General features: G+C 38.1%; 1 protein-coding gene across 8 annotated transcripts in view; it reads right to left on the minus strand.

Annotated features, from left to right (window-relative positions):
- Positions 1 to 13,595, minus strand: part of LOC145984152 (uncharacterized) — a 233,421-nt gene that overhangs the window by 98,711 nt on the left and 121,115 nt on the right. For 5 of the 8 annotated variants that reach the window (XM_083117623.1, XM_083117622.1, XM_083117626.1 and 2 more), the window contains exons 10-11: positions 6,391 to 6,464; positions 770 to 877 (exon numbers count right to left, since the gene is read on the minus strand). In XM_083117623.1, the coding sequence (XP_082973749.1) occupies positions 770 to 877; positions 6,391 to 6,464 (182 nt within the window). The remainder of the gene's footprint in view (positions 1 to 769; positions 878 to 6,390; positions 6,465 to 13,595) is intronic. The other 3 variants (XM_083117624.1, XM_083117621.1, XM_083117627.1) reach the window with 2 other exon arrangements.

The raw sequence follows: 13,595 nt of genomic DNA on the forward strand, positions 1-13,595 counted from the left end.
TAATTTTGTGCAAACTGAACTGTCTGGTGAGATTAGACTCTAATGTGAATGTATCAGTACTGTCAAGTAGACATCTGGTAGACTGAGATAACATAGTTGCAATGTAATACAATTTTCATCTATTGGTTTTGCAGGAGTCATTACCAGTGTCATTTCAAAATGGTATCATTTGGCTTAGCTATAATTTAAAGAAAAAAAAACAACGCGCGCGCACCCCCCCCCCCACCCGACACACACACACAAAAATTTATCAAGCAAATACAAATTTGAAAAAAAATATATAAATATACAGCATTTCATAATCTGCACTTGCAATACAAGCTACAACACTACAAAGCACTACTTCTTCCACACTGTTAGAAGTTACTTAAATTTTATTAGTCAAGATTGGCACACAAATTGATAATCATTTAAACACTTGACACATGCATGCACAGTGATTCCTTTGATACAGTTTGTGCAAAACAAAAGTAGTTTTAAAAATGTATATGCACTACTTATTTAATGTGTGTACAAAAATGAAACTAACTTCTACTTAACTGTCTTGATATTTTATACACTCCACAACAATAAACCATTGGAAACATCACACTAAGAGTGTCAGAAGGTATGATGGAAAACTTAACTGAAGAATGTATAAATGAAAGTAAAAAAGACTGCCAAGTGCACAAATTTCAGAATAAAAAAATAACCTCTATTAAATTGTGTATGTGAAATCCACACTACGCAAGCCATCGCCAAGCATAAAATGTGGAATCCACCTACTCACCAAAGCATTGTAACTTTTACTCACAGGGGGTGGTGAGGATGAATTTTCCAGATGGTCAACCACTGGGAAATCCAATGCATGTTTTAACTTAAACGCATGGTTCTGTGCCTAAAATAAAAGTATTTGAAAGACATGTTCTCACGTAAGAGGTAAAGAATAATATTTAGGGATGGGACAGATTAACTGGTACTCTACAGGTATCGGCCAATGTAGGCATATCACTTTATCAGTAAAATTACAGATTATTTTACCGATCCAATATATCTTTATATACAAGGTGGCACAAAAGTCATCATCTGATTTTCTTAGCCTATAGCTTGAGTTTTAAATTAAACGAAGTATTTTTTTTTGTGTTAACTTTTATTGATACTTGTAAGTTTTATGTCCTCAATTCTCAAAGATAACATCCAATAAATGACCACCATTCGAATTGATGCAAATTTGGACTAGGTGTTGGAAATCTGCAGGGAAATGTTTTCAATTTCATGATGAATATTGTCCTTTAGTTGCTGTATTCTGTCTCTGACTTATTTACATAAACCAATGACTTCAAATATCCCCAAAGGAGAAAATCTGGAGTGGTCAAATCGAGGGACATGGCCGGTCATGGCAAATCACCAAAACGGGATATTACTCTGCCTGGAAAAGTGTCACAATTTCTCCACATTCTTGTGGGGTATACTTATTAATTTTTGCACAGAATAAATTTCGTGAGTATCTTCTACTTAACTGACAAAACACTACTGATATAAACAACAAGATGCCAAAATAAAGGTCAGTTCAAATAGGATGATGACATTTGCGCCACCCTTTGTTATGTAAGTTAGTGCAAAATTCTGCCATTTTCTTGTAATTTTTATGGATAATATCCATGCCCTACTTTTTAAAAAAAGTAAATGTCTAAATATGCAACTTCTCTTGCATTGCAATCATCTGGAAACACACATTGATTAAGGATGTCAATGAACCATTCAGGTTCTTGACGGATCATTTGGAATTCATATTGGATTGGTAGAATATCGGTACTTTATCAGTTTCAGCCAAATTACATGTTGTTCCATACTTAATAATATTTATAATTACTTAGGAGAGACTCAATTTCTGTACATTTTTTGTGGAACAATGAATACACTTTGATAATGATTAACATTTTTTTCTTTCATTAACAAAAGTATTTTTTAAATCATATTGATTTCACATTTTTAACTAGCATACAGGGTGTCTCATAAGTAATAACACAAACTGACACACGTGAAAGTACACAATAATAGAAGCAAAAAAGTCTCAGTAAAAATGGGTCTGAAAACGAGCCACTTAACTCTTTCACTGCGGAATTCTCTGGCACACAATATCCCTTGGCTGCGTAATTAAATTTGAAAATATATTTTTTTTATAAACAAATAGTTTTCACAATTACATTGCATTATATATGAGAGAGAACTTACAAAAGTCATTCCTTGTACTTGAAAACCATTCTGTAGTCCCTGGTGGTATGATATTATGAAAAATTTTGAAATTTTGAAAAAAAAAACATTTTTTTAGAAAGAATAATTTTACAAAATTACATTGCAAAATATGTTATAGAGAACTTACAAAAGTCATTCCTTGCAATGGCAAACCATTCTGTAGTCCCTGGTAGTATGATATTTTGAGAAAAAAAAAAAAAAATCTGCTCCATGATGTTAGGGACGGCGGTACAAATTCTTCATCAGACACTACACAATCACTGTCACCACTTGAAGTCTCATAAAAACTGTCTCCATTATCATCACAACTTAATTCACCTTCTGATTCTGAGTCGGCAAGTAACAGTTGAGTAAAATCATTATCAGACAAGTGTTGATGACTTGACGAAGCCATGTTGTTTACATTCGAACATGCCTTTGAAACTGACATGTCAGAGCACTCAACGCTTGTATGTCAAAGAGGTGTAATTAGCGACATCATACGGATAAAAATAAAACTACAAGTTCAAATAGTTCCAAATACTATCAACAGATGTCAGAAGGCTACTAAAAGCGACGTACTGCGGGAATGAGACACCCGCAGCGAGTGGAAGTATGAACTCGCAATAATGCGACTTCCGCGGAGCAAGGCACCTGGCGTGCTGTGCATAAATGCGACGACCGCAGCGAAAGAGTTAAGAGATAATCGTGAATGTGTGTGTGGTTACAAGCCATCATTGATTGTATTTTGTAAACACAGAGTGCTTTACTCCTTGTGCGGTCCAAGGTTTGCTCTTTGCTTACAAAACAGAACATTTCCGAGAGGTGGCATTGTAATCAAACAGGATGGATACAATCAGTGCACAGTCTAATCGTACTGTGGGAGTCACGTCAGTTGTGCTGCATAGTGAAAATGGAACCTTACTGTATTATTAGCATTTTACCAACAAAACTCCTTTTCTGGAATGTCTGGAGTAAGAGAATGCATCCTGGGTGTGTGCCTTGTCCAACCTGGAGGGGAGGGGTCGCATGGGAAGGGGGGGGGGGGCGATTTGACTGGCAGCAGAAAGTGTTTTGCTTTACGGTTGTTACACCGTGCAGCACTTCATTGCTTTCATCCTGCACCCTTCCCCACCTAGTCTGGCCCTGCCTACAAGCTTTCGCCTCTGATCGTCGCTACTCCAAACATTCCAGAAAGTTGTATAGGACAATGTACAAGGGTCGTTCAAGGTTGACCGGGACTTTTATTTCTGCAGAGAAAATAGGTAGCAGAAGAAACACCAAACTATGTCAGTTTTTCAAAGTATCCTCCGTGCGTGCCGAGGCACCATTGCCATCGTTCTGGCAGCTCCCGAATTCCTTTGGCGTAGAAAGAACTTGGTTGTTGTCGTAGCCACTGGAGGACATCGCTCTGCAGTGCTTTGTCTGTCGTGAATTTCTTCCCTACCAGATGGACTTTAAGGTAAAAAAAAGGTTAAAAGGTAAAGTGTTTCCCTGTGCATAGCACCACGCCATGAAGGCATATAAGGGGTGTGGGGGTAACGCCCCACTTTTTTTTGATCCGGTCGTGAGTGGGGGTGATGTGATCAGCATCATGTGACCACCTTTACCCCCCAGGGTTTCCCCCAGGTACCCATGTTATTCGACGCTGGGGCCGCTTCCACCATTAGAAAAGTTCCCGGATTTGAACCGGCCGGGGATCGAACCCGGGACCTTTAGCATGGTAGTCAGATGCGTTACCGACTGAGCCACCGCGGCCACTTTAAGGGGTGCAAACAAATGATAATCACTGGGGGCTAAATCCGGACTGTAGGGGGGATGGGGCAGAACTTCCCAGCGCATGTCGGCCAGAGTTGTTGTTGTCACATTGGCCGTGTGAGGGCGGGCATTGTCATGGAGAAGAATATTTCCAGACAACATCCCAGGTCTTTTCTTGCGAATGGACTTTCGTACAGCACCACTCAATAATGTGGAGTAATACTGGGCATTAATCGTGCTCCCTTTGTCCAGAAAATCCACATGGATAACGCCCTTCATGTCCCAGAAGACACTTGCCATGATCTTTCCAGCGGACGGCTGCGTTTTGCTTTTCTTGGGGGGCGGGGAACCTTTATGCCGCCACTCCATGCTGCGTCTTTTGGTCTCTGGGGTTGAATTGTGCAACCATGTTTCATCACACGTGATGATGGATTGCAACAATTCATCACATTCTGCTCGAAACCGATTCAGAAGCTGTTCGTGTCCACTTCTGATCAAATGTCAGCTGACGGGGAACCCACCTTGCACAGATTTTGCGGAAGCGTAAGTGGTCGTAAATGATTGTCTCAACACTCCCGACACTGATATTCACCTCGGCAGCAATATCCCGCACTGTTATTCGCCGGTTCTCAAGAATCATTTGCTCAACACGTGCGATATTCACTGGTGTGACTGCAGTCGGGCGAATGTGTCCATGCGCTTCATTTGTCACCAGCTCCCGTCCTTCGCGAAACTGCTCACACCATTTGTACACTCTTGTCCGCGACATCATTTGTTCACCATACTGTGCTTGCAATCGTCTGAAAATCTCAGCTGGTTTCACTTTCTCCTTCACGAGAAATTTGATTACACACCGCTGCTCCACAGCCACAGACACACTGCTTGCCGCCATGTTCGCTGCAACTGCTGCGCATGCGCGAAATACGTCATGCCGGGCGCTAGTTACTCGCGAAGGAATACATTACGTCACCCGCACGTTTCATCATGATCCGGCTATTCATCGATTTTTTATGTACAAAAATCCCAGTCAACCTTGAACGACCCTTGTATACAAACAATGAAGTCAGTGGCAGCTTGTAATCACACATTCGCAATTATCTCGAAAATGGTTCGTTTGCATACCCATGTATACTGAGACTTTTTTGCTTCTATTATCATGTACTTTCACCTGTGTCAGTTTGTGCCATTACTTTTAAGGCACCAAAAAGTAATGTATGTGTCTTAGGCACACATTATGATTATTAGATAAGGTTGTTGCTAGAGACCAGAACATAAGAGTAAATACTACGGGGTGGTGCATAAAATGTCATGCTATTTATTTTATGTATAACATGATCTTGACAAGATTGGCATAGAATTTGTGTCAAACTCATCACCAAAACTTGTGACATTATATCAGGATAACATACCCAAAATAATTGCTATTTCTACTTACAACCTGCTGATGAAGACAGACATGCCCTTTCATTGGTGACAATTTTCTAACACAAATCTTCAGACTATGCATGGCAGAACGGCATGACAAGGACTCTAAATTGCAATGTATTCGATGACTTTCTTTGGTGCACCTTCTCTTTGAAGAAGCCCCACAGGTTAAAGCGACATGACTGAATGTTGAGACTGCAAATCCTGCTGCCTCAACAATGTTCGGGAAATCAATTTGATGTTACATAAGGACAAAAGTTTTCTGCAGAAAAGCAAGAACAATGATGGCAGTCTGCAGATGCTTTTTTATCCTGCATGAACTACTGTCTCCAGATTAGTACAACTGTTGAGAAAAGTTAGGGGGAGTAGAGGTGTTTTCCAGCTTCCCCTTGTCATTTCATGTCACTTACCATCATTTTTATGATGAAATATTGCAGTAATATTTTCATTAAGATAATTAAATAGCATGACATTTTGTGCACCATCTTGGAGACTTAGACTCAGATTGACTCATGACAATCAGAATGATTAATAATTTTGAGAGGAACTAAATACACTAATTTAAGGTTGTTTTATTATCTAAAAAAAAACTGTGTTGAAAATCCAATTTGCCAGTAATATACATATCTGCTGTCCAAAAGAACTTATTCAGCAGTCATTTAAATATTACAATGAAAGACAGCATACAAAACCATGCCAGAATATTACCATTGATTATCTGCAAAATTAAAATGGAGATTGTTTGTCTGCTAGTCTCAACTAATAATAGAATCTTCAATAATACATTTAGTTTATACATAATATTAAACCTATCAGGAGAGATGTTATTTATATATATATCAAATATCACAAGATATGGATACCCTAAGTTAACTAGTTAAAAACAGCAATTTGTTTGTATGTTACATTAGTAACACACAACCAGAAAGAAGACCTACACTAAGAAATGAATCAAATTGTAACAGCTCATAATTTCATTGTAGAGAGACATACCTTCAGGAGATTGGCTTTGTGACATTTCTTCCCACATCCTGCCTGAGGACACTCGAACTTTGGTCCAGTTTCAGCTGAAAATAAACAAAAATATATACAGTATGTAACATTGTTATTCGTACACATAGAATTTCCGAGGAAAAATGTCATATCTACTAGTAAATATAATCATTTTCATATGTACCTGGAAATTAATGTTAATGAAGGTTTCAGCAACAAATGTCAATAAAATTGTATGTTCAAAATGTATAAAAAGAGCATATAATTTGTGTGAAAAGAGAAAAACACGCTGTTTTATGCAACATTGTTATTCGTACAGGCAAGAGCTTCAATCTTCCTCGCATACAGCGCCACCACGATTTCATGCAGTTTGCAACTTCGTAACAAGTTTGAACATGCAGGCGCGCTCCCCGTCAAGCGGAATGCTGACGTAGGTATTGTTGTAGGCCTATCGTCTATCTATCAGAGTGTTCGAAATGGGCAAGGTGAAGGAATTTAGTTCCGATCTGAAGGATGTTATTATAATTTGGCCCTTAGAGGTTATTCGTTAAGAAAAAATGGACAAACAGTCAATAAATCACACTCCACAGTTCAATACATAGTAAACAAATTTAGAGAGGATGGTTCAGCATAGAATGTGCCGAGAAAACCAAAAGATAGAAGGTTGAATACACGTAATGAATGCTTTATTTTAAAAAGAGTGCGAGAAAACCCCCGACCAAGTGTTCCTCAGTTACGACCGTTAGTAGAAAATGTTGCTGGCAAGATGATGTCCGATCAAACTGTCCGACGTGCCTTGTGGAAGCATGGATATCATGGCAGAATACCACGAAAAAGGCCGTATGTACGTAAGGTGAATCGCAGGAATAGACTTTCATTCGCGAAGGAGCACATCCACAAGGACCACGAATTTTGGGATAGTGTCATATGGTCAGACGAGTCCAAGATTAATATATACGGGTCAGATGGGATAAATAGGGCCTGGAGAAAATCAAATAAAGACAATGATCTCATTAATACAGTTCCAAAAGCTGAACACGGTGGTGGGTCATTAATGAATTGGGGCTGTATGTCGTCCAAAAACTGGTACCATCCAGTTTATTGATGGTATCATGGATGCATATGTCAGGCACAAATAATTAGTGAATCATGTGTTCCAGGGTGCATTATATCACATATTTGAACATATTAAAGAACAATGTAAAGCAGAGTGTCCAAAAAATGGACATGCCGCCTATCTACAGATTCCAACAAGACAATGACAGTAAGCATAAGGCGCGAGTTAACATGAATTGGCCAATACGAAATGTGCCCAAACTACTACAAACACCAGCTCAAAGTCCAGACTTAAATCCCACCGAGCATTTATGGGCAATTTTGAAGAGGCGAGTCCAAAAAGCAGGCGTCAAGTCCAAACAAGAGTTGAAAACTGTTGTGCAAGCCGAGTGGAATAAAATAAGGTCTGAAACATGTCAGAAACTGGTTAATTCTATGAAGAACAGGCGTCAAGCAGTAATTAAAGCCAAAGGATACGCATCAAAGTATTAGAACTGTGAGTCAATTTGCTCTGAATATACTTTTTTCTTTTATATTATTAAGTGTACGAATAGAAAAGTTGTACAAAAAATGGCATGTTTCTCTTTCAGTTTCATTTAATTTATTAATGTCATTGGTTATACAGAATTTGGGTAAGATTTTATGTTCCTAATGATATTAGTTATCGAATTGTAAGGAAACAATTTCAAAAGAGTGTATTTCCTTCCAGATATTAAAGCATTTTCTTTGAAAATCCGTGTGTATGAATAAGAATGTTACATACTGTATTAGCAATACTCCTATACTTCATGGAGGTGAGCATGAGCAGGATGTGGACTCCTGTATACAAATTCTGGTTGTTTTGCTACAAGTCAGAAAACTGCCCGCCACCTGAAATCCACCACCCAGGTCTCCCTCATGGTACTCAGAAGCCTTCTGAGTAGCCCATTGTGGCTCCTGTACTAGGACGTACAGGATCAGTTTTTCATTGCTAGTAGCAATGCACTTCAATAACACCTCATGTTCATGCTGCCAAAATCAACAGGAATAGATCGTTGGACAAGATCTCTTGTCGAGTTCAGAAAGATCATGCAGAACACATTTGTCTGGTTTCTGTACCTTTCCTAAAGTCGTTTTCACGTTCAGAAGACACAACGGCGCTTATGGAGAAACCGCACAGTGTTGCCAATACAGCGCTAGCTCATGTCGCCGGGAAATGATGAGCTTCCTTCACAATGAAGGTGTTACATATTTTGTATATATAATGATAATTATATGTAATTATTAATATTAATATTATACTGTGAACATTACAGTTAATTAGCATGTCATTTTCCCATTAGATTTAATTTAATACACAGGCACATTTAATATTCATTCGCCTTTCTCTGTAATTATTTCATAGAATAACATTGAGATATGGTAATGTGTTCCACATATATATAAATTCATTATTGTCTATGAATTTATGTGTACGTTGGAAACTGACTGAAAGGTGATCTTCATTTCAGTATTAATGTCGACAGTAATGTAAACAAAAATGTGTATTTGCGACAGCACTAAAGTTGCTCACAACAGCAGCATTGGAAATAATTGTCAATTATTAAATTAAAGTAATTGCAATTCTATTATAACAAACTGCATGAAGTTAATATTTTTACTGAATGTAAATAAAAATTAACAACTCGAAAACTTGGTGGTGATTAGCCGGAATGCTGCGGTGAGTCAGCTCAAGATGGTCAGACAACTTCTCCTTACATTGTGCGCGGTTCGGGTTAAAAAGAAACTCCAAATGCATGGAAGTAATATTTCTGGGAACCTTTGAGTGGTTATAAAAAATAATTTCATTATTTTCTTAACAACTTTGTCGCTGGAAGTTTTTGCTTGGAATTACAGAACAAAAAATGGCCAGCAACGACATTTTCTACTGCACGAATATAAAAAATCTCCACATACTTTATTTGAATATTTTTTAATGCGAATATGCTTTAAAGTATTGATAAATTCTGAGCACCAACATCCTATGACAATTAGAAAACAGTGTCAATTTTTTTCATAATGAATGCTTCAATTTTACGGCATGTTTCAACGTTAGGAATGAAAACAATGTAAAAATTTTGTTTTCACAGAAAATTTGCGTTTTTAATTTATCCAAAAATATGTAAGCAAGTTACCAGTTTTTTGTGCTCACCATCGTATTCTCTACAAAATTTCCTGCAAAACTGCAGGTACCGATTTTACGTAAGCTAAATTTGTAAATCGAGAAATTTCACAACAGCACGCTCGTATTTTCCCATGAGAAAAGCATTGTCCATTGTGTCTTCTGAACGTGAAAACGACTTTAGTGTATGCAATATCATGATCAATTCTGCACAGGTTACATATGGATTAGTTTCAATCATTCACAACTTAAGGATTGCCTGCATATGGGGCATTTTCATCTCCAGCACAAAATATGGGCACCAGATGAAACTACAGGGTGGTTATGATAAAATTCACACATAATTCCCGGTTTTAAGAGGCAAACTTTCCAAAAATTCAAGCATACAAGTAATGTTTTCTCTGCTTCAACCTTATGTATTACCGCTCTCACACATACATGCAAATATATTAACAATTTAAAGGGTCTGTGTGATTCCATGTATCCAAAAATTCTAATTCAATTCAATTAAACGGTATCTTGTGTATTTAGAATATTTAATTTAAGGTACAGAGTTTACATTTACCATTTCAAGTACTCAGAAGATGTGAAAAACATGTACAAACACAAGTACCAAATGTTATGGGATGTACTAACCTACGGAAAATTGTTAATTTTATAATAAATTCAAACTCAAATTTGATTGATTGAAATGGGGTTTTAAGTCCACTTTGTGCAGCTAATTGGGAATGGACCTACAGTTTCAACAGGGATCCGAACCACTATGTGTCGCCACCGGGTATCGAACCTGGGACCCCTTGATTACAAGGCAACGGAGATACCACTGCACCATCAGGGAGGCCCTCAAACTCAAATTTAACTAATCAACTTCGATATATTTTATCTTGCAATAATCTTCTGTCTGCCAAGGTCTGCAAAGGACACTAACAAAATAAACTAAATGAACCAAGAGAATTTGGTTCTATTTACCATGCAGATTTATTTATCTAGCCTTGAGGCATTTATAATATGTTTAAACTCAATAGAATGTGGATCAATAAAAGTTGCAATTTTTCGATGCATAATTCCCGGAGTCCATAATTCACTCAGAATTCCCAGTGAGTAGCCACCCTGAACTAACATCACTTTATCACTGGGCCATTGGAAACATGAAAATAGATAGGAGCTAGACATATCAGTAGAGTAGCTTTCCAAGATGGTGGTTATTCAAAATGAGGGTTTTCCAAAGTTAGCCCAGCCCACTTAAAAAAACTTTTTTTTTCATTTTTTCCCCCATTTTGTGGCCTTGTAATTATTCTCTGAAACTTGAAAATGAAATAGCCAACCTCATGGCAGAGTGGTTAGTGCAGTGCCCTATGATGCCAGGAGTCCCTGAAGAGCTCCCTGTCTGGTTGACTGTATTTTGTCACATGATGCACTCACCTTGCGAAATTATGTCCCATGTTGTCTTCCATTGTTAAAAAAGAGAATGTGACACTAACACAATAACTACAGATCTAAAGTATTTCTGAAACAAAGGAGGGCTGATACTGATAAAGTACCAATATAAAGTTTACCGATAACCAATATTCTACCAATCCAATGTAAAATTCCAAATGGCCCTTGAAGAAACTGAATGATTCATTGACTTTCTTAATAAATGTGTTTCAAGGTGACTGCAGTGCAAAAGAAGTTGCATAATTAGACATTTACTTTCTTTTAAAAAAGTAGGGCATGGAGATTACCCATATATATATTACAAAAAATGGAAGAATTTTTCACTAAATTATAAGATATTTATAGACATATCGGATTGGTAAAATAATTGGAAATTTTACCAATATGCCTATATCAGCTGATACCGATAGACTATCGATTAACCTGTTCCACCCCTAAAAAAATTATAAGCATTACAAGATGATAGATGATGATGATAAGGCTGAATGAATGAACACAAAGTTACCTTACAAATTGAAAATTCACATCATGAAGTCACTCTTGCGTGAGCATTCACAAAGACAAGTTGAAATTTCTAGCTACTTTTATTTTTCTTTTGTTTGTTTTGGGATACAATTTCAGTTTCATCAACACCGTAAGTATAAAAACTTAAACTCGATGGTGGCACACCACTCTTAAGGACCAGGGCCTGCTAAGTGTGTAGTGAGCACATTGAGTGCCCTTGTCACTGTTTTCTGGCTTTTGAGACTAATTCTTCTTTTCAAGTAGCTCATCAATGGTTCTCAAAGTGAAATGTTGGGGGCTCCCACTGGGAATCGAACCTGGGATCAGCTGCACCAAAGGCAAGAGCACTAACCATTTGACCACGTAGGAGCCCAAATAGTAAGGTAGTGGCAAAGTTCCCCATGCATATGTCACCATGCCTGAAGGCACATTTAGGGAATGTGGGGGTAAGACCCCACACATTCTCGATCTTGGTTACTTTGGAGGTGATGAGATTTGTACCACACTCTGGCTGCCTTTACTCCTCAGGTACCCTTGATTCGAGGCTGGGTGAGCCCCAGAGCCACTTGATGTGATGGACAAGGCTGTAAAAATTAAGACCTTATATCACCCACCTCTGGAATTGAACCCAGGTCTCCCACTGGCAGTCAGACACCCTACCAACTAGACCACCATGGCCCAAACAGTAAATACAACAAAGTTGAATCTTTATCTCCTAAATGCTAGCTAATACAAGCATTTTCTAAATAATGGGTTTCATTACTGGAGGTGCCTCTCTTTGCTTGTACAGCGGAATCTTTTTAATTCAAACTTCGATAATTTGAATTATTCAGTAATTTGAATGGAAGTTAAATCCCCTTGAAATTCCTATTGAAACCAATGTTAAAAATCCATATGTAATTCTAATTTGGAACCTTTTATTTGGACAATTCGAAGGCAGCTATCCAGAGACAGCACTAGTGAAGAGAAAGTGTCTGTTTGTTGGTATGCAGGTATGCAACCTCCACCCTCTCTTCAATAACATTGGATTGCCCACCCCTTTGTGTATAGGTGTTCGTCCTTGAACCCTCAAGAGCCAATGATTTGTGAAAGTCTTCTCATGTGCTCTCAGTTGTCAATTGTGATTAGTCAGGGTACCTTGTTCCCAATGTTAAAATGTGACACGCAAATAGTTTAACATTACAGAAAAAAAGTAAAACTTCTTAGAGAAGTGTGGCGAGGTGTGAGGAAGAAAAGTGGTATCGCTAAAGAGTATGGGATACTGATGAACATATTCAGTGTGCAATGTCCCTAGAGCAAGACATCTCATGGCATTGCACATGTGCGAACAACAAACCATACCAACACGTTGTAAGCTATGAGGAAATGGCCCTGTTTGAGTGACACACAAGTGACAAAGTGACATGTGTGGATTATCGTGTCACCTAGATCTGTTGTTGTAATGTGCAGCTTATTGTGCTGCTTAGGTCTGTTGTTTGACCATGTCGCTTGTCACTTTGTTGGGAACTCCCCCAGTGGCACATCACTTTGGTCCGAGTACTCTTCCTTTAACCTTTCAGTGCCCGATCGAGATACTCCTAGGTAACAATCGTGGTGCAAATCATCTCGATCGAAATGCTGTGTCAAGGTCGTAGTTTTTACGTTATAACTTGGCTACTTTTGGCTAGAATTCTTTTGTGTAGAATTTTCTTTGTTCATATTGTTGTTAACACATGTATTTAACAGAAATGAATGTTGATGAATGAAAATGGCAGGAAAAAGGAGACTTCTTTTTTGAGTCATTTTTGAAGGGAAAAAATTTGCCGACAAAGGAAGGGTGGCTTTGTTGTTCTAAAGCAATGAGTTTCCCTTACCCCTGGAAACTGCATTCTGTTTCTTACATGCCAGCAATAATTTCTATGTGCATGTTAACCTTTTTATGTCCATTATTTCAGGGGGGGAACCCCATTTTTTTTAAAAAATATTTTTGGGGGGGATTCCCCCCTCCCCCTCCATATATACACCGAAAGTGCATAAGTTTTATATCACCTGAATCTGTGATTAATTCCGCGTACAACGCTATATCATT

The sequence above is a fragment of the Lepisma saccharinum genome, chromosome 2 (genome assembly GCF_977018435.1).
Source record: "Lepisma saccharinum chromosome 2, izLepSacc3.1, whole genome shotgun sequence".
Lineage (NCBI taxonomy): Eukaryota > Metazoa > Arthropoda > Insecta > Zygentoma > Lepismatidae > Lepisma > Lepisma saccharinum.